The 19001-nt window shown below is 43.4% G+C and overlaps 1 protein-coding gene across 2 annotated transcripts in view; it reads right to left on the reverse strand.

Annotated features, from left to right (window-relative positions):
• VWF (von Willebrand factor) overlaps positions 1–19001 on the reverse strand; it is a 157937-nt gene that overhangs the window by 73328 nt on the left and 65608 nt on the right. For both annotated transcript variants that reach the window (XM_083440694.1, XM_083440695.1), the window contains exons 25-30: positions 18648–18804; positions 17577–17738; positions 16159–16294; positions 12807–14143; positions 11504–11623; positions 7271–7414 (exon numbers count right to left, since the gene is read on the reverse strand). In XM_083440694.1, the coding sequence (XP_083296820.1) occupies positions 7271–7414; positions 11504–11623; positions 12807–14143; positions 16159–16294; positions 17577–17738; positions 18648–18804 (2056 nt within the window). The remainder of the gene's footprint in view (positions 1–7270; positions 7415–11503; positions 11624–12806; positions 14144–16158; positions 16295–17576; positions 17739–18647; positions 18805–19001) is intronic.

Below are 19001 nucleotides of genomic sequence, written 5' to 3' on the forward strand. Positions count from 1 at the left end.
ATTGAAATGTTTTTTCATATTACACTGCCCAGAGTTGTGATTATGTCTCTCTTAGATTTTTACGATTCATTTTACAATTACACTATTCTTATAAACTACTTAGAGATGTTTATGTTAAATGATATATGAACTGTAAAAATAAATCAATGCGTGGGTGGCAAAGTCCAGAAACAGTTTTGCTATGCCACTCACTGTGTAGGTTAGACTAGCAGACATTTGTTCTAACCAATAATAATTTAAAATCCCCATGCCAGGGACATATAGTGGGAGAGAATTGAAACAGAAGTCTATGACTTGCAGATTTCCCCACTATGAGAGCGGATGAGAAGATTTACTTGTTTCAATTCCTTTATCATTTCTCTACTTGGATCTTTGCAGTGTTGAATTCATGCTGAGTTCTGGTTTAACTAGAAGAACTTCTAAAATTAATTCCAGAATTGGAGCATACCTAGCTTGCAACACCCAAATAAAGCAGGATTGCTGGGTTTACCTCCCTAGCATTTATTATTTGAAGTATGTCCAACTCTGCTCCTCAGCCTTCCAACTGGAGGCTGAAAGGGGGGACATGAAGCTCCTTCAAAGAACAGCAGTTTCCATTTAATGGAAAGGAGAAATCAAGAGTGGATGGAAAGATAATAAAAGCTAGGCATGTGCTTTCTTGAGAAACAGAGCAAAGTGCAGGCTCTTAAAGATGCAACAACAGGGACCATCAAGAAGGAACACTGCAGAAAGGTGAGAGCCACTTCCCTTAGGCCTGAACTGTCCACCAAAATCTCCTAGCAGTAGAAGACTTCAGACTTTGCTCTGTGCAGGCATGGAACCCATATGTAGATTAGTTAAAGACCCACAAAGAAGAACTATTAAAATTACACAGGCCATCTTTTGCACCTGCCATATCAATGAACGTTCCACAACAACAATAAACTTTACAGGTAGTCAACCTAGAAGTTCTTAATGGGAGATTTTTAGGCATATGAGGATCTATTATTCAACAATTCCATTCATAATTTAGAGAATGGGCGGGGGCAGAATAAGAGACAAAACAATCCCTCAGGCATTATATTGAGGCGCAATGGGAATGCGAGAGAAGCTGTACAAAGCTAATACTTTTTTTAAAAAAATTGGACAGGAAATAAAAACATAATGATTGGAAAGAGAAATGCAATGCAGACAAAAATCCAAATGTACTCAAATGGTAGAGAAGCAGAAACTGAAACATGATAGAATATCCATTAGTAGCTATTTTCTTCGTCTGGACCCCCCCCCCCAAACAAAAACCCAAGGAATAAAATGTTAAATCATTTTAGGATGTTGTATGATTACAAGAGGCAGGGGAATTCAACAAAGCAGACGTTCCTGCCTGGACCTCATGAATCACCATATTAAAAAGGTCTCCACGGTTCTAATCACACCTCCTCAATGGCTTTGACCATGGAAGCATGAATCCCCAAAGGCCTTTCTTCCCCCACACTTATGGAATGCTTCCTGAGGAAGAAGTCAAAAGAAGCAACTTACTATTACTGAAATATGACAAAAGCAGACACCTGACAGGAAGGCTAAGACCTGTGATACACGATACAACTGCACTGAACTAAAAGGTTAACCTGTTGGACATGCCCAACATAGTAGTTCCTCTTTGGCAATCACTCGTAGCCGAGTAAGATTGTCTTCCATGAACACAGTCTTAACAGTGAGTCTGTGACTGTGGAAGCCAATTCTGGATCCACAGGTCCTTCCACAGTGGGGACAGAGGTTCCCAGATGGTAGCTGATCACGGTGAGGGTTTGCTAACCGTGCCTTCCTCTTAGCACGTATCTCCTTTTTGTCCTGAGTTTGAGCGTCTTCAAAGTTCATGACACCTTTGGTAAAGGCTGTTCTCCAATTGGAGCGCTCGCAGGCCAGTGTTTCCCAGTTGTCGTGTTCACACTACATTTTTTAAGATTTGCCTTGAGAGAGTCTTTGAACTTCTTTTGTTGACCACCAGCATTACGCTTACCATTTTTAAGTTCGGAATAGAGTAGTTGCTTTGACAGATGATAATCAGTCATCCACACAACATGAACAGTCCAACGAAGTTGATGTTGAAGAATCATCACTTCGACACTAGTGATCTTTGCTTCTTCCAGTACACTGGCATTAGTTCGCCTGTTTCCCCAAGCAATATGTAAAAATTTTCGGAGACACCGTTGATGGAATCTTTTGAGGAGTCGGAGATGGCGTTTATAAGTGGTCCATGTTTCACAAGCATACAGTAAGGTTCATGGTAAAATAGCTTTGTAAACAAGTATTTTGGTTTCCCTGCAAATGTCCCGGTCCTCAAACACTTTGTGCTTCAATTGGGCGAAAGTTGCACTCGCAGAGCTTAGGCGATGCTGGATTTCGGCATCAATGTTGGCCCTTGTGGAACGATAACTGCCCAGGTAGGAGAAGTGATCAACACTTTCCAATGTAACACCACTGAGTTGGATTTATGGCACTGCAGAGCGGTTGTTTTGTGCTTGTTGGTGCAGCACTTTGGTTACTAGGGTGTTGAGTGATAGGCCAAGCTTTTCATAAGCTCCTGCGAAGATATTTAGGATGGTTTGGAGGTCATCCTCCGAGTGTGCACACACTACACTGCCATCAGCATCAGCATACTGAAGCTTTATGATGGAAGTTATGGTAACCTTACTCTTTGCTTTCAGTCTACTCAGATTAAAGAGCTTTCCATCTTTCGATACATGATTTCTACCCTGGTGGGGAGTTTCCCTTTGACAATGTGTAGGACCATGGCAATGAAAATAGTAAATAGAGTTGGGGCAATAACGCAACCCTGTTTAACACCTGATCCCACTGTGAATGGGATCTATACTATACTGTTTAACTCTATACTCTTTATAGAGTTGCAACTCCCAGCACCCTTAACAAGCTACAGTTCCCAGTATTCTTTGGGGGAAGCAATGTGCTTTAGAACTATGGTGTGGATGTGCCCTCTGTCTGCATCCATACTTCCAGCTTCTCTCCAGGACAAGGTTCAAATCATTTTGGCGCCTGAGGCAAAAATTGAATTGAATTGAAATTGTTATTTGGAGGGATGATATAATTAAAAAAGGATGCTTAAAATCTGCACCCAGAAGCACCTACCTAACTATGTAAATTGAACTTTGGAGCAAAACTTTGCTGGATAACACAGATAATGAGAGTCCCAAATTCAGGACCGCCATCATTGCAAGAGAGTTGTGATGTTTTAACAGTGGAGTGCTTCAAGAAACTCAAAGAGCTGCAGAGGGACAACTGAAGGAAGAAAAAGGAGGATACACATTCTTCTGGAAAGGTCTGTCTGAACAGGAATGTTGAATACATGGAGTAGGCTTTGCTATCAAAAACTATCTTGTGAAGCTCTTGTCAGAAGTCCCTGCCAGCATTAATGAGTGACTTTCAACCCTTCAAATAAAACTTGCCCAAAACCAACAGACTACTATTTTAAGTGCTTATGCACCGACACTGGATGCCGATGAAGACATTAAAGAAAATTTTTATTCTTAGCTGGATGCCATTCTATCAGAGACGCCGAAGGAAGATAAAATCCTCGGTGATTTTAATGCAAGAGTTGGGTGAGATTTCGATCTGTGGCCTGGGACTATTGGGAAAGAAGGAATTGGCAACAATTACTTTTGACTATATGTGCAGTGCACAACCTTGTTATTACCAACACACTCCTTCAACAAAAAAATAAATCTTACAACACCATGGAGGCACCCTTGGTCAAACCACTGGCACCTCTTAGACTATGTAATGTTAAGAGCTGAAGATCATCATGATGTGCTCCTTACCAGAGCTATGACGACTGCTGGACAGACCACAGATTAATACATTCTACAATGGCTATCAAGATTATACCTCAATGCAAGCTTCACGGGAGGAAACCAAGACGCAAAATGAATACTCAAGCCTTTTAAGATCCTGTTAAGTGAGATTGTTTCCAAATGACTCTTAAGGACCATTTGCTTTCAGTTCCCTAATTACATCGAGGAACACTGGACCAAACTAAAGCATCTATTATTGCAGCCTGTGAACAAACTATTGGATACCAAACTAAGAAACACCACGACTGGTTTGATGAGAGTGATAGTGATATTGAACGCACTATTGACAAGAAAAGGAAGGCGTTTCAGATCTAGCAAAGAGATAAAAACTGCGCAACTAAGAAAAAAACCTATGCCAACGCTATAAGGGTGAGGTTCAAAGAAGAACCAGAAAACTAAATAACACCTGGTGGATAAAAAAAGCTCAAGAGATCCAGCACTTAGCTGACACTCATGATGCACAAAGTTTCTTTAAAGCCACAAAAACCATCTATGGGCCAATAAATCATGGCATATGTCCCCTATGCTCAACAGACGGTACCACACTTCTAAAAGATAAAGAAGCTATTGCATTGTGCTGGAAAGAACATTACCAGCATGTCCTTAACCGCAACTCCCCCATAGCTGCTGAGGTTCTCTCACAAATTCCACAAAAACAAATTACAGATGAGCTTACAGTATCTCCAAATCTGGGAGAGTTGTGTACAGCTATTAACCAAATGAAATGCAACAAAGCCAGCAGACATGAAGTCTTCAAAGTGGCTGGAACTGAGCTTACACAACAATTTCACAAGCTCATTGAAAAAAATATGGGAGAGAGAAGAGATCCCAGCAGACTTTTGGGATGCTAAAATTATCAATCTTTTTTTTTAAAAAAAAAGGTGATCAAGCGGATTGTGGAAACTATTGAGGCACCTCTTTATTAGCTGCGGTCGGCAAAACTCTTGGAAGGATCTTGGGAAACCATCTCCTAACCAAATCCAATGCTACCCTTCCTGAATCCCAAAATGGTTTTCAACCTTCCAAGGGGGCAGTGGACATGATTTCCTCTCTGCTTGACAGCTTCAAGAAAAATGCAGAGAACAAAACCAACCCCTTTAAATGGTGTTAATTGACCTGACTCAGGCCTTCAGCACTGTAAATCGTAATACCCTGTGGACTGTCCTTCTGAAAACTGGCTGCCCAGATAAATTTGTGAACATCCTTTGGCTCCTCCATGATAATATGACAGCAACTATTGCAGATAACAATGGCCCTCAAAGTGATAAGCTACAGTTTCCAAGACAGTTTGGGAGAAGCCTTCTGCTTTAAATGTATGGTTGTAGATGTGACCAGAAGTGCACTAAATGTGATTCATCATATTTAACATAACTGTCACATTTTAACAAAATAATCTGACAACACAGCAAATTATATATTGCAAGATCTAAATGAAGCTACCCTGCTGAGGATGGCGAAGGAATATATAAGCTACTGTTATTGCTAGCAGGAAAGGCCATCTTAGAGTTTTCTCATTCATCAAATACAGGGATAATAGTCTCCAAAACTGACTTCTAGGAGCCAGTTTCAGACTGGCACTGCAGAAGTATTTATTATTATTATTATTATTATTATTATTATTATTATTATTATTATTAATGTATTTAGGCATCTTACAGATAAAAATAAGGACCAAGCTTCATGCCAATCAGACATAATGCTGAAGGCATAAAAAGGGATGGAGTCCACATGAAAGCAAGTGGCTGGAGGGATTCTGCATGTCATTTCCAGTCTCATAACCCTAGTTTTGCATCTTTACCAGCCCTTGGTGATTGCTGATATGCATCTTCAGCCCCCAAACCCAGCCAGCAGGGCTGAGAAAGACCTCAACCTAAAATTCTGCAAAATCACCACTAGCCAGAGCAGGCAGTGCCAGGCTAGACAGTCCCATTGACCCAGCTCTGCAGAAGGCATCCTCGCACTGCAACCCAGCTGACTGCCACAGCCTGCTATGTGTGCATTTCTGCAACTTACCTAAACGAACGAAGCCATTCCTCTCTCTCTCACACACACACACACACAAAAACCCTGACAGAAAATTCTTGACCATCTGTTTGGTTTTATTATTATTATTATTATTTCTCCAGGCTGAGAAAGCAATCATGGCCAATCCTCCAGCGAACTATGGAAGTCAGGTTTCATTTCTCACTTTTCGGCAGCAATAAACTCTACAGCACAAAGTAGGCCAAGGATCCTAAAATCTGGATACTCCCCTGTTCCTATGGGGCCCTGATGTTAGGCTGCTGCCAGACAGACTATATTTTCCAGTCCAAAAACATTATGGGTGGGATCCAAGGCCATCCACAGTGTTGCACACACGCACCAGGGCTTGGCTGATTCTCCCCCCCCCCCTTCTGTAGCAAGTTCCCTCCACACCCCCTGCTGCTCCTGAAGACTGTGGGATTCTCCAGAGCGGGAATATATGTGGCACAAGAAAGCAAAACCAACAGAGTGCCACCTCTCCAAGCAGATGTGCGCAGGAGTCTGTTTGGGTCTCGCACAATTCATTTTATGACCATTTAAGGAAAGCCACAAAATGAGGCTTGACATTTTAAAGGCTTGCATTGGGGCCTTCCGTTTACAAGGGGCCGACCTCGTTACCTTTACAGTTTTCCAAAGGTGATAAGGAACGATTTGGCCAAGACTGGGGGAAATGGAAGCTTGTGGATTTCATTAAGGGTCCCCTTTCCACTCGTGATTCCCCAACGATTGCCATGACAGAAATGTTGGCAAGGCTCTCGCCGCATTGTTGGTTGTGACGCAGTTATGTATGCAGGTGATCTACAGGAGCATCCTTTCATCTGCTGAAAGCCCAGGTGACTTGGTCAGGAAGTCAGCTGACCTTAAGCATAGTCTCCATCTGTGCCAAAAATGCCAGGACTGTCATGAAAACCCTTAAGCTGTCACAGAGAATCCCCAATTCCCATCTTCGTTAAAGACACGCTAACTGGAAATGGTTTCCTGTCGGGGGAAGTGGGGCGAAGCGAGAGTTGGGGCTGAGTCTGAATGTCACTTTGCTGTCAAGTGTCCAGATAAAAGTGTGTGTGTGTGTGTGTGAGAGAGAGAGAGAGAGAGAGAGAGAGAGAGAGAGAGAGAACTCAACTAAGCCACATTAAAGCTACACCAGAGTTTAGATCCAACCAATATAGCTGGGAACCAATTCATAGACTTTGAAGTCCTACATTTTCTGACTGCTGACAGGCGATTCTTAGAATTGTTGTTGTTTAAGCCAACGTTGTAAGCCACCTTGTGCTATAGAACAGCAGGGGATGAAATGTTTTAAATTCAAAAAGCAAGTGTAGGTGGGGTCAACCCAATAAACCTTCATCGAGTCGCTCTCTGTATAATGTCCCTGCCCCCTCAGAATAATCTGGTCCATCACTTACCTAGTTTGCTGGGGCCTTGCTCTCTTTGGTGAATGGAGCTCACCAGAGACAATAGGCTCGCTTTTTCTTGGGGAACGTTCCATGAAATTTCCAAAGTATTTGCTTTTCCATATTGAAGAACTGCCACCTGAGTTGTAGTTCGACCTGGGGGAGGGGGTGGGGACAACATACAAATTATTGAAGGAAAAGGCATCAAGAAGTTAAAGTGGTGGAACGTATGCAGTCTGATTTTTTAATGGTTTGCACCCACGAGACATTTAAATAGTTTGGGTAGCTAGAAATGAGAGGACACTTAGATCTATGCTATATTCATTTATAACACTTGGTATCGGCCACCTCGCTGGATTATGGAGAAAGCTAGAGAGTTTCAGAAAAGACATCTACTTCTGCTTCATTGACTATGCAAAAGCCTTTGACTGTGTCGACCACAGCAAACTATGGCAAGTTCTTAAAGAAATGGGAGTGCCTGATCACCTCATCTGTCTCCCAGTAGTGATGTATGGAAGTGAGAGCTGGACCATAAAGAAGGCTGATCGCCAAAGAATTGATGCTTTTGAATTATGGTGCTGGAGGAGACTCTTGAGAGTCCCATGGACTGCAAGAAGATCAAACGCATCTATTCTTAAGGAGATCAGCCCTGAGTGCTCATTGGAAGGACAGATCCTGAAGCTGAGGCTCCAGTACTTTGGCCACCTTCTGAGAAGAGAAGACTCCCTGGAAAAGACCCTGATGTTGGGAAAGATGGAGAAGGGGACGACAGAGGACGAGATGGTTGGATAGGGTTCTCGAAGCTACCAGCATGAGTTTGACCAAACTGCGGGAGCCAGTGGAAGACAGGAGTGCCTGGCGTGCTCTGGTCCATGGGGTCACGAAGAGTCGCACACGACTACCGGTAAACAACTAAACAACAAATCGGCCACCTAGTTCCCAGATTAACTTAGATCTGCCATTCAGAAAAAAGTTCTTTTGGTAACCAGTTTGCTCTGTACACCTTATATTGGCTGAAGTTGTCAATGCATCTACCCTGCCAGAAACATAATTACCTGAGTGACAGGCCCAGGCAGCACATGAAATGAGGCAGTACAGTTCTAAGGTGACAGAATGAATGCAGGGATGCAAGTGGGGAAGTTATTTTTGAATGTTCCCCTGCATGCAACGAACTAGCACAGGAGAGAACAGAGGGGGCTAGAAGCTTTGTCTTTGCCAAACTACTAGATCAAGGGAAGTAATAGTGCCACTGTATTCTGCTCTGGTCAGACCTCACCTGGAGTACTGTGTCCAGTTCTGGGCACCACAGTTCAAGAAGGACACTGACAAACTGGAACGTGTCCAGAGGAGGGCAACCAAAATGGTCAAAGGCCTGGAAACGATGCCTTATGAGGAACGGCTAAGGGAGCTGGGCATGTTTAGCCTGGAGAAGAGGAGGTTAAGGGGTGATATGATAGCCATGTTCAAATATATAAAAGGATGTCCCATAGAGGAGGGAGAAAGGTTGTTTTCTGCGGCTCCAGAGAAGCGGACACGGAGCAATGGATCCAAACTACAAGAAAGAAGATTCCACCTAAACATTAGGAAGAACTTCCTGACAGTAAGAGCTGTTTGACAGTGGAATTTGCTGCCAAGGAGTGTGGTGGAGTCTCCTTCTTTGGAGGTCTTTAAGCAGAGGCTTGACAACCATATGTCAGGAGTGCTCTGATGGTGTTTCCTGCTCGGCAGGGGGTTGGACTCGATGGCCCTTGTGGTCTCTTCCAACTCTATGATTCTATGATTCTATGATTCTACTTTTATTTTTGCAGATGGTGTGTGTTTGTTTTTCTACAGGGGGACAAATGGCGTTCCTATCTTCAGCCTGCCACGCTACAGACCACTCTCACGACACTACCAACATGGTGCTGTTACATGTTGCGGCAGATTAAGCCCTGCCCAAAAGTTTCCTAATTTACACTCCTCTGCTTTGAAGTCATTTTTATTCATTTTTACTAAAACATGTTAGTATTCCCCATATGTCAAATATTGGTTTGCATATTTTTTTTATCAAAGCAGAATGGTTTTAGCAACATCTAATGCAAACAGACCAAATTCAAACAATTTACGTTGAAAAATTATATTTGCATAAATATTACACGGGCATGTTATTAAAACCTAAGTTGCCGATTAATTTCTATTTCTGATATGTGTCTTTACAAGAAGGTGAGATAGTACATTTCTCTTTGCTTTAGAAGACCTTGGATTTGAAAACAGCTCATGGTTTGAAAACAGCTCAGGAATTTGAAGTTGCTTAGCAGGGAAGCAAGAACTTGTTCGTCTGCCACTAAGGGTCTGTCCTCTTTAACAAGGTCAGAAAAAAACAGTAGAAAGCTGTACATTTTTTGTGCAAGAAGAGATGCTGTGTCTGGTTGGGTGGGTTCAAGTGTCTGAGCTAGCCCAACATCTGCCTTGAGTTTGGCATGTGGCAAACAAGCAGAAAATCTGGTGCAGCTTGCTGTGGTGATTGCCATAATTGGAGCCATTAATGCTAAGTCAAAGGGACGCAGGTGGCACTGTGGGTTAAACCACAGAGCCTAGGACTTGTCGATCAGAAAGTCGGCAGTTCAAATCCCCGTGATGGGGTGAGCTCCCATTGCTCAGTCCCTGCTCCTGCCAACCTAGCAGTTCGAAAGTACGTCAAAGTGCAAGTAGATAAATAGGTACCACTCTGGCGGGAAGGTAAACGGCGTTTCTGTGTGCTGCTCTGGTTCACCAGAAGCGGCTTAGTCATGCTGGCCACATGACCTGGAAGCTGTATGCCGGCTCCCTCGGCGAGATGAGTGCCGCAACCCCAGAGTCGGCCACGACTGGACCTAATGGTTAGGGGTCCCTTTACCTTTATGCTAAGTCAAACTGTTTTGATCATTTATTTTACAAGGGTGGAATGCAACTGGTGCTTTTGTGCTCATGGAAGAATTTTTCATCCAGCCAACATCCACTAATGGGAAAGGAGCAAATAGGTTTTTAACCCAGAATCTCCCCTCTCACTGCACCTGTCTAAATGTCCCTGATAATCATCTCAAAAGAACTTGGGAAACCTCCTGAGCAGTGTGGAAGATGGCACTGGGGTTGAGGTTGAAGGGGGAGAATCGGCAAAATTTACCTTCCCACCTCCTTTGCTATTGGATGCCTCGAATGGATCAAATCCCTTCCATGGGTGCAAAGGTGTCAATACTACCCTAAATGTACATCCCATCCTTCAATATAAAACCTTTCTAGGGTGGTTGATATGTGGGGAGATCTATGTAGACTGAACCACACTTTGATATGTATCTCTTCTTTTGTCTGCACATATCTTAGATTTTATCCATGATTTGTTCATCTCTGAACATGATTTAGTTCTAATATGTGGGATTTCTGGTATAGAACTCTGTTAACGGGTAATCATTTGTAAGCTTCTTCACATAATATTTCAGCTAAAATTATTTGAATTCCAATTAACATTAAATTGTTTGCGTGCTTGGTGTAAAAATAACCAAGAATGTCACAGGTAGTTTAAATGCGTTCCTTTTTTATTGTGTTTTAACATTTGTGACCAGCCTCAATAATTTATCTGTGACTTGGATAGTTGTTATCTGTAACATTATTTTAAAAATCCATCTGTAGCAATACACGGTAATGTATTTTCAACCCAACATTTTATCACCATTTGCAGGGGAGACAAATGCCCCAGAAATCTCAGTTTTCAAGAAGATGATTTCATACTAATCAATATCATACAGCATCACTTGTAGAACAAAATTTATTTTCAATTTCCAAGTCTCAAGCTTAACAATAATGAAATTGCGAACGGACCCCAGTACTTCACTGGCTATTTCTGCTTTTGCAATTTCTTTCAGGATAATCACATTTCTCAGAGGGACAAAGAAAATTATTACTGTTTGCAGTGCTTATTTTAAAATTATGTTAAAAATTCATTTACACTTTGCCTGTGCTGTTTCCTGAGGCAAATCAGGGGACCTCAGCTCCCAGGGGTGAATTTTGGTTCCTCCATATCAGGGGTGGGAACATTCTGGCACTTTGGCTACATTTGCTGCAGAAGTTCAATTGTTTATTTTTTAAACACACATACCTGCTTATGTCTATGACAAATCAAGATTCTTTGCAGAAAGAGTTTCTGGTGCACCACTTCAGTAGTCCCCTCATGAATACAATGAACATGGACCCCAAACTTCTAAAACGATTGAGCAAATATATGGTACTCACCAACATTGCTGTGCTCAATAAACGCTTTCACAAATTGTTTCATTTCCTCAAATTGTGATTTGCTAACCTTCGAGCTCCCATCCAGAAGAAATATGACATCCATTGGTTTGCTGCAGGTTTCTAAAGATTTTTTTTTTAAAGGAAAATAAAAAGCTTGTAATTCTTTTTAAAAATTTATACAAAGCAACTGTTGATAGAAAGCAACTGCATGATTTCACAGAGAGAACACAAGAGGTTAAAACATTATTGAGGGAATATTGCGGGAATACATTCCCTGTCAACTCGTCTAGTACAGAATCCCTGCATGCCTCTCACAGAAACACTGAACTGCAGAATAGCTCTAGCATCCACACCATGCTCAGATTTTGGGCCCTGCTGTCACCTCATGTCAATAAAAAACACAACCCATTTCCCACGTAGGAAAATTGCAGGGAGAGTATAGAACCAAACAGTGAAAATGTTCCAGAAGGCCTGCAAATGCCGTCTTGGCAGTCAAGATAACCCTGGGACTAATTGTCATTTGGTGCAAGAATGAGCTCACCTGTTTTGAATCTTTGAAGCCTTAGTTTTGGTTCAGCTGGTCAGGAGAAGGGAGGCTTCTCACACTGGCTGCCTGTCAGCTTCCACCTTTATCTAAGTCAGGCATAGGCAGCCTCGGCCCTTCAGATATTTTGGTACTACAACTCCCATGATCCCTAGCTAACAGGACCAGTGGTCAGGGATGGTGGGAATTGTAGTCCCAAAACATCTGGAGGGCCGAGGTTGCCTATGCCTGATCTAAGTGATGGAAGTAGACTGGGAAGGGGCCTCTAAGTCAGGGGTGAGTTAATAGGGCTATTGGTGCCAACTTACATAGCTTCCTATGCATATAAGTAATGCTGAACGTATTAGCACCTCATGGACAAGTCATGCCAACTGCTTGGTTGTATCTATCTTATTTGTAGCCATGCTCACACAGGTAAGCACTAGAACTGGCCATTCGGGTGTTTTTGACCCCCTTCTTTGGTATCCCTGCACCAAACCACTCACACAAGCTCTCCTTTGGGCCTGCAGATCGAAATAATGGAGAGATGAATCTTTACAAAAACCAGCCAGAAACAACAGCTCAAGGGGGTAGGGTCGAAATGGTATGACAATATGTGTGTTATCCTATCACCCTGAACCCTCTGTGGCCTGCTCAAATGTATTAGAGAAGATGCAATCTATTGGCTCCAGAGTTTAGCAGGAAAAAAATGGGTTAAATTTTTAAGAGGGTGCTCTCATGATTCAAAACAAAACCCCAAGTTAAGAAAACAGGCATTACCTTCCTTTGAGCAGCACGTTTTTAATATCAAGTCCGGTCCTTCTTGGATGAGCCTGTCATAATCCTCTAAGATGATGGGAGCCTGAGGCTGGCTTAATTCTCTGAGTTCCTGGATGTTGGCATTAGGGCTTATACCAATGGGAATGAGGTTGACATCAGTGGGTGGGCGAGTGATGGTATCTGTGGCAGGATTCGCAGTCACCATGTAAACCAAGTGTGGAGCTTGCCTTCTTTCTCTTCTGCTTGTGGCTATAGTTTGTTCAGAGACAAAGTTGAGAGCCTTTCCGGTGTTGGTGGCATTCCCTCCACGGAACTTGATCTCCCTCACCTTCTCAATCAGGTCGGTTTTTGACTGTCTGTCCCTGAAGGAATATTCCACCGTGATTGTGAACGAGTACTGAATGATAGTGATATGAATGGTTTCTTCTCCGATATCCATTTCTCTGATTGTGCGGGCGATGAACTCTTTGACCAAATTGAAATTCTCCTCGCCAACTTTGTCAGACCCCTCAAGTAAAAAAACAATGTCAATGGCCTTATGAACAGAAACTAAAAATGTTGTTGGGGCTGCTCTGGTTAACTCCCAGCCGAGTCTAGGGACTGCGGTGACACTGGGAAGGGTTGCAATAGGGGGCTGTGTGGTAAACAACATGGCACTTACTTCAGGCACAAGGCCACAGAAGTAATCAATTATTTCATCCCTACGTTCCCTCAGTTCAAGCACACTGTTCATTATGAAGGCTTTATTCTCAGGTGACTGCCTTTCAATTAATTGAATTTGGTCAATGCTGATATGAGGTCCAAGCCCGACTGGTATTACGGTGATTTTCTTCTTATTCAAAAGTGGGAAGATGGTTTGAATTTTCTTCGGATCCTTGCTCGCTGTAAGTAGGACAGCGATTCTGGCAGCGTTAGTTCGCGGCGCCTTCCCAAACACATGGAATACCACATACTTAAGTACTTCAGTTGCAGAGGCAACATCTCCACCAGTGTATTTTATGTTCTGGACAATCCTCCTCATTTGAGATGGCTTTTTAATGTCTTTGAGGCCGAGGTAAATGTGTGAGCCAGTTCGGTATTCTAGGATCGCCAGGCGAATTCTTTTCTGGGAGATGTGGAGTTTTTCCATCATGCCAATTATGAAAGCTTTCAGCTGTTCAAAATCACTCTCAGAAAGCTTATTGGAGCCATCAACTAAGAAAGCAAGGTCCATCATTTTACTGCAAGAGTATTCATAGGTTATCTGATCTTCGGGAGCAATAGTTGTGGTCATTAGAATTTCATCTGTCTCCTTTGGGTCACATCTATGGCATGTCAAGTTTCGTCCCTCACAATGGCTGGTGGGGGGGGGGGGTGGAATCAAAAGATAAACCATTAGAAACAATAGCAGTATTTCTCCACAAAACATTTGCAACTAAGGATTGCCTCAAAACAACCAGGCAGAGAGGACACTGTAAACTGGAAAAGAGTTGATTCCTTTCTCCACCTTTGGACCGTCATTGTGCTAGAATTAGTAACATATGCATAGGAAAGATTTAGAATAATTGTCTGCACCAACAGAATTACAATATGCGAGTTGAATAAAAGTCAAGCGTATTGGGTTGTCACAAATCCCTACTGCAGTGTGGCCTTAACTGGAAGTGGCCTTCATTCTCACTCTTCTGGTCATGACTCTCCCACTTACGTACTAGGGCCATCAAACTACAGAGCTGGTTATGAAAACATTCATACCCACCAACATTTCAATATATCTCAAGCATGATTTCCCCCTTGTTATCGGCATCTTCAAAGAGTTTGTTTCTTCCAGTTGTTAAAAAAGCAGATCTTGAAACAGTGTCAGAAGAGCGAGCACAAGAAGAGTGAGCAGACTAAGTTAAGAAGGATGGTTTCTATCTTGATGGAACAATATGCCACGTGTACCTTCTTGAATTTCAGGGGGCTGGACTAGATGACCCGCAGGACCCCTTCCGATTCAATAATTCCACGAGTCTATGATTCTAGAACCTAGCCAAGGTAACATTAAAGAATTCTGCATGATTGTTTAATGTTATCTTAATGCTTATGTACCATGTTTTGTTTCAGCTGCTCCTTTGTTCCACCAAAATATAAGCACAATACTGATATGAAGGGGGATGGGAATGCGTCTTCTTAATTCTGATGCAACCAGGACAATGCAATACAATACAATCAAGAGAATTAAGCATCCCTGAAGCACTTTTTTCTACCAGGAGATGTGGTTACGGTGTGGTCAGGGATGCCACAGCATATAAAGTCTCCCTCGTGAGGCTTCCAGTTGCTGGAAGCATCAGAGATCTCTCGCTCCTGATTCTAGTTCCCTAGCTGTGCTGCACCTTGCCTGAATTTCCTGGGATGCTGACCTCACACTACTGCCTGACCTTGCCTCTGTTATCACGTCAAACCTAGACTGATTCTCCATTCATGATCTTAGTTCCTATATTGGGCTGCTCTGCACCCATGTCCTAGTTGGTAGTGTTTTGGTAAGAGGCTTTAACCGGCTGGGCCCCTACACCCCAACCCCTGAGGGCACCCACTGGAATGTGATGCTTTTGGCTTTGTCTTGCCTCATCCTGGGTGTGACAAGGACTGAGCTGAGGCTTTGGAAGTTCTGAAACAATAGCAGCGCACAATCCACTGACATCATTGGCGATGACGTAATGCTGTTGTGGCTAAGAATTATTGGAATGAGTACGCTGATTTACAGAACTATTGCAATTTATTATTTTAATCCTGGTGTAAATATTTGGTGGATGACATTCTACAAGCTTCCAATTTTCTTTGGATATTTGCTATGAAAATGCTTTCCTATTGTTTGTACAGGTGGCGTAGGCATCTAAATTAGGTGACAGCTACGTGCAGTGATCTATCCCTGGTGAGGCAAGTGTACATAACATTCCAAAACTGCGTGGAGGAAGAAGTTGCAGTGTGTTGCCATGCACGTTAAATCATTAGCAGGAAAACTGTGGTATAGGATTCTAGGCAAGCAATTTCTCTCAAACGATATAGTGTTTAAAATGATCCGATTTTACAGCGTTGAGAACCAAGGCCTGCATTTCCTCCCTGAATTCAAAGGGCAATTATCATTCAGAAAAGTGGATTTAGGCATCAAATCAACCCTCAGTTATGTAACGTAAACGCTATATAAGGAATGATTCTGCAACCAGAACCTGGTTTTTACTTGCAGGGTGTCCTTCCTCCACAACAGAAAACTTTTCCGGAGTCTTGACTAAATACTTGTGCCTTCATGCAAAATCAAGACTGAAATTCACTGCTCTGGGTTATTCGCATGCATACATTCATGGTCCCCATGCTCAGAAAAACACATCTGTTTTACCAGGATCGGCAGAGCTCCGCATCTTCAGTGTTCAACACGATCCTCTTCCCGTGGGGAATCCGGAGATTGTCCAATTCACACACCGGGCATTCTTCAAGATCAACACAAGACTCTGACAGCTCATCAAGTATTTTCCCTGTTTCACAAGAAGAAGAAGAAGAAGAGTTTGGATTTGATATCCCGCTTTATCCCGAAGGAGTCTCGAAGCGGCTAACATTCTCCTTTCCCTTCCTCCCCCACAACAAACACTCTGTGAGGTGAGTGGGGCTGAGAGACTTCAGAGAAGTGTGACTGGCCCAAGGTCACCCAGCAGCTGCATGTGGAGGAGCGGAGACGCGAACCCAGTTCACCAGATTACGAGACTACTGCTCTTAACAACTACACCAGACTGGCTCTCTTAACCACTACACCACACAACAATATTAGAAGTTGGGCTTTCAAAAGAACCATAAAGAACAATGTACGCTTGCACTTCCCAAGCACCAATGATATGGATGGTGTAATGGTTCTAGGGGTTGCTCGTGCGTAAGCCGGTGCAAACACCTGGCTGGGTTGCCTGAGTGAACCTTTTCTGTCCGGACAGCCACTCACCCGTGGCTGTCTCAGTCGCTGGCAGAATCCGTCAGTGGGCGTTTCTTAAACTTCTTCCAGCAAAGAAGCTCTTTGACGCCTAGTCTTCTCCTACTCTCTCTGCGCGAAAGCCTTCTGCGCAAGGAGGGCGTAGGCAGCGGAGGACCCCTACTCTCCCCGCTGGTCCCCGGCAAGGAGTCATGGGACCGCCTCGCCACTTCCCCCATCTGCCCCCCTTCTCCACTGGTGCTACGCTGATTCTCTTCCCCAGAAGATGGGCTGCCTCTCCCAATCCCGGGAGAAGCTCTCTGGAATCCCTCTGGATTTTGCTCTCTCCCTCCAGCACTGATGGCAGTTCCCTGACAGATGGGATCCGACATCTGCTTTCTGAAGGAATCGAGTTACCCATAATTGGTCCAGTTGAACAACTCAGCCAATCCCATCTCTACCTTCTCTGGGGACCATAAGAGCCAACTCCTAGGGGCCAAGGTCCCTTTGTCCCTCCCCCAATAAAATATTTGAGCCCCCCCCCCCGGGTAACATGCACTGCCATTCGCATGGTGAGTGTGTGTGTGTGTGTATGCACAGCATTTTGTGGTTGATTATGTGAAGTGGGGCTTACCTGCCCCACCCTCAATATTTTATTCCAGTTGGCACCCCTGCTGTGGACAGTAAGGGAGGAAGTCAAGATCATCTGCGTGACTCCTCCTGCTGATGAGAGGGACAATCCCAAAGAATCTCCAAACCAATCCCCACCTTTCCCTACCAGAAATTGATAACAAAATTTGTTTTCACTTTAGATCGCAGAAGCTTAGCTAGTACGTCCACACCAAAAGGACCATGCTTGCCTGTTGGGCAATGAACATGACATCCTTCGACACACTTCACAGGGCAGACCACTGGATCCAAGTGCTGGCAAGTCTTTGGGCAGGCAGGGCCACAGCTGTTGTATCGCCATTCACACAGGTATCCTCCTCCTCCTTCCTTGTTCATGTCTTCACAACTTTGTGCTACCAAATATGAAGAAAAAACAACAAGAGCTGGATGCTTGTGCCATGAAGTAACAACGAGACTTCACATCTTATAGTGCTTCTGAGTATTCAGTATGCTTTGCACGATCCCGTTTATAACAAGCCTGCAATGTGTCAGCACCGGTTATGACCATATTGCAGATGGAGGTTATGAGTTCATGGAAGAAGTGAGATTCAAACTGGAAACTTCACTTCACACTACTATAGATTCCATCTAGGGGTGGACTCAGCGACCTTGATCTGGTTTGTTTCTATGCCTTGATCTGGTTTGTTTCTATAGTCAGGGTTCAGCCTGACTATATATATAGGATATTCAAAAAAATCCACAAAAATTTAGTACTTTTAAAAAACAACAACAACAGAAAGTGGACAAAAGGCTGTCTTTCATGCTTTCACTTTCTTTTTACACATATTAGTAACTAGCTGGATGCAAAAATTCTAGTGAGTTCCATCCATAGTCATGCCTTAGGTGTGCTTTGCCACTCTGATATACCCATGAGATCTCAGCACAAACCAAAACACCGCAGTTTCCTCAATTCTGCAGAACACGGGTGGCCATTTCTTGGTTTTGTTTTTTGATAGATTTCCCATTAACAGCAACAAACAGAGACTTGGATTAAATGAAACCGCCCTACTCTCTCCTATGCCAATGGAAGTGCTGCATATTGAGATCACATCCATACTGCACAGTTTAACAGTCCTGGCTACCCCAAGGAATCCTGGGATGTGTGGTGTGTTTGCCACAGAGCACCCTGCCTGCACCCCTAACAAACTCCAGTTCCCATGATTCTTTATTCCATGATAGCATAGTATGATAGTGCTTTTAAGGTGCACAGCTCATGCTGTGATGATCAATTCCCCACCCCCCTACAACTCTCCAGCACTTACGGCATAGAGTAGGAGACCTCCAGTGAACCACAACCCCTTTCTGTGCACAGGCATGGGCGTAGGCAGCTAGGACGTCACAGAAACAAGCGCAATCCCCAATGGATTCACAAGCACAGGTGTCATACAGGCAGATATCCACGTATGGCTCAGGGTCCACCTACAAAGAAAGTCATATGGGTTAGATGTGCTAGTAGCTTTCCATTGTATTGAGTAACCAGGGATTATTCTCTCTCTCACACACACACACACACAGAGAGAGAGAGAGAGAGAGAGAGAGAGAGCTTCTCTCCAGTTCAGACTCTAAACTTGCCTGTGTAATAGGATTTAAGCAGTGGCGTAGCGTGGGGGGTGCAG

The sequence above is a fragment of the Podarcis tiliguerta genome (assembly GCF_965153285.1).
Source record: "Podarcis tiliguerta genome assembly, chromosome: 5".
NCBI lineage: Eukaryota > Metazoa > Chordata > Lepidosauria > Squamata > Lacertidae > Podarcis > Podarcis tiliguerta.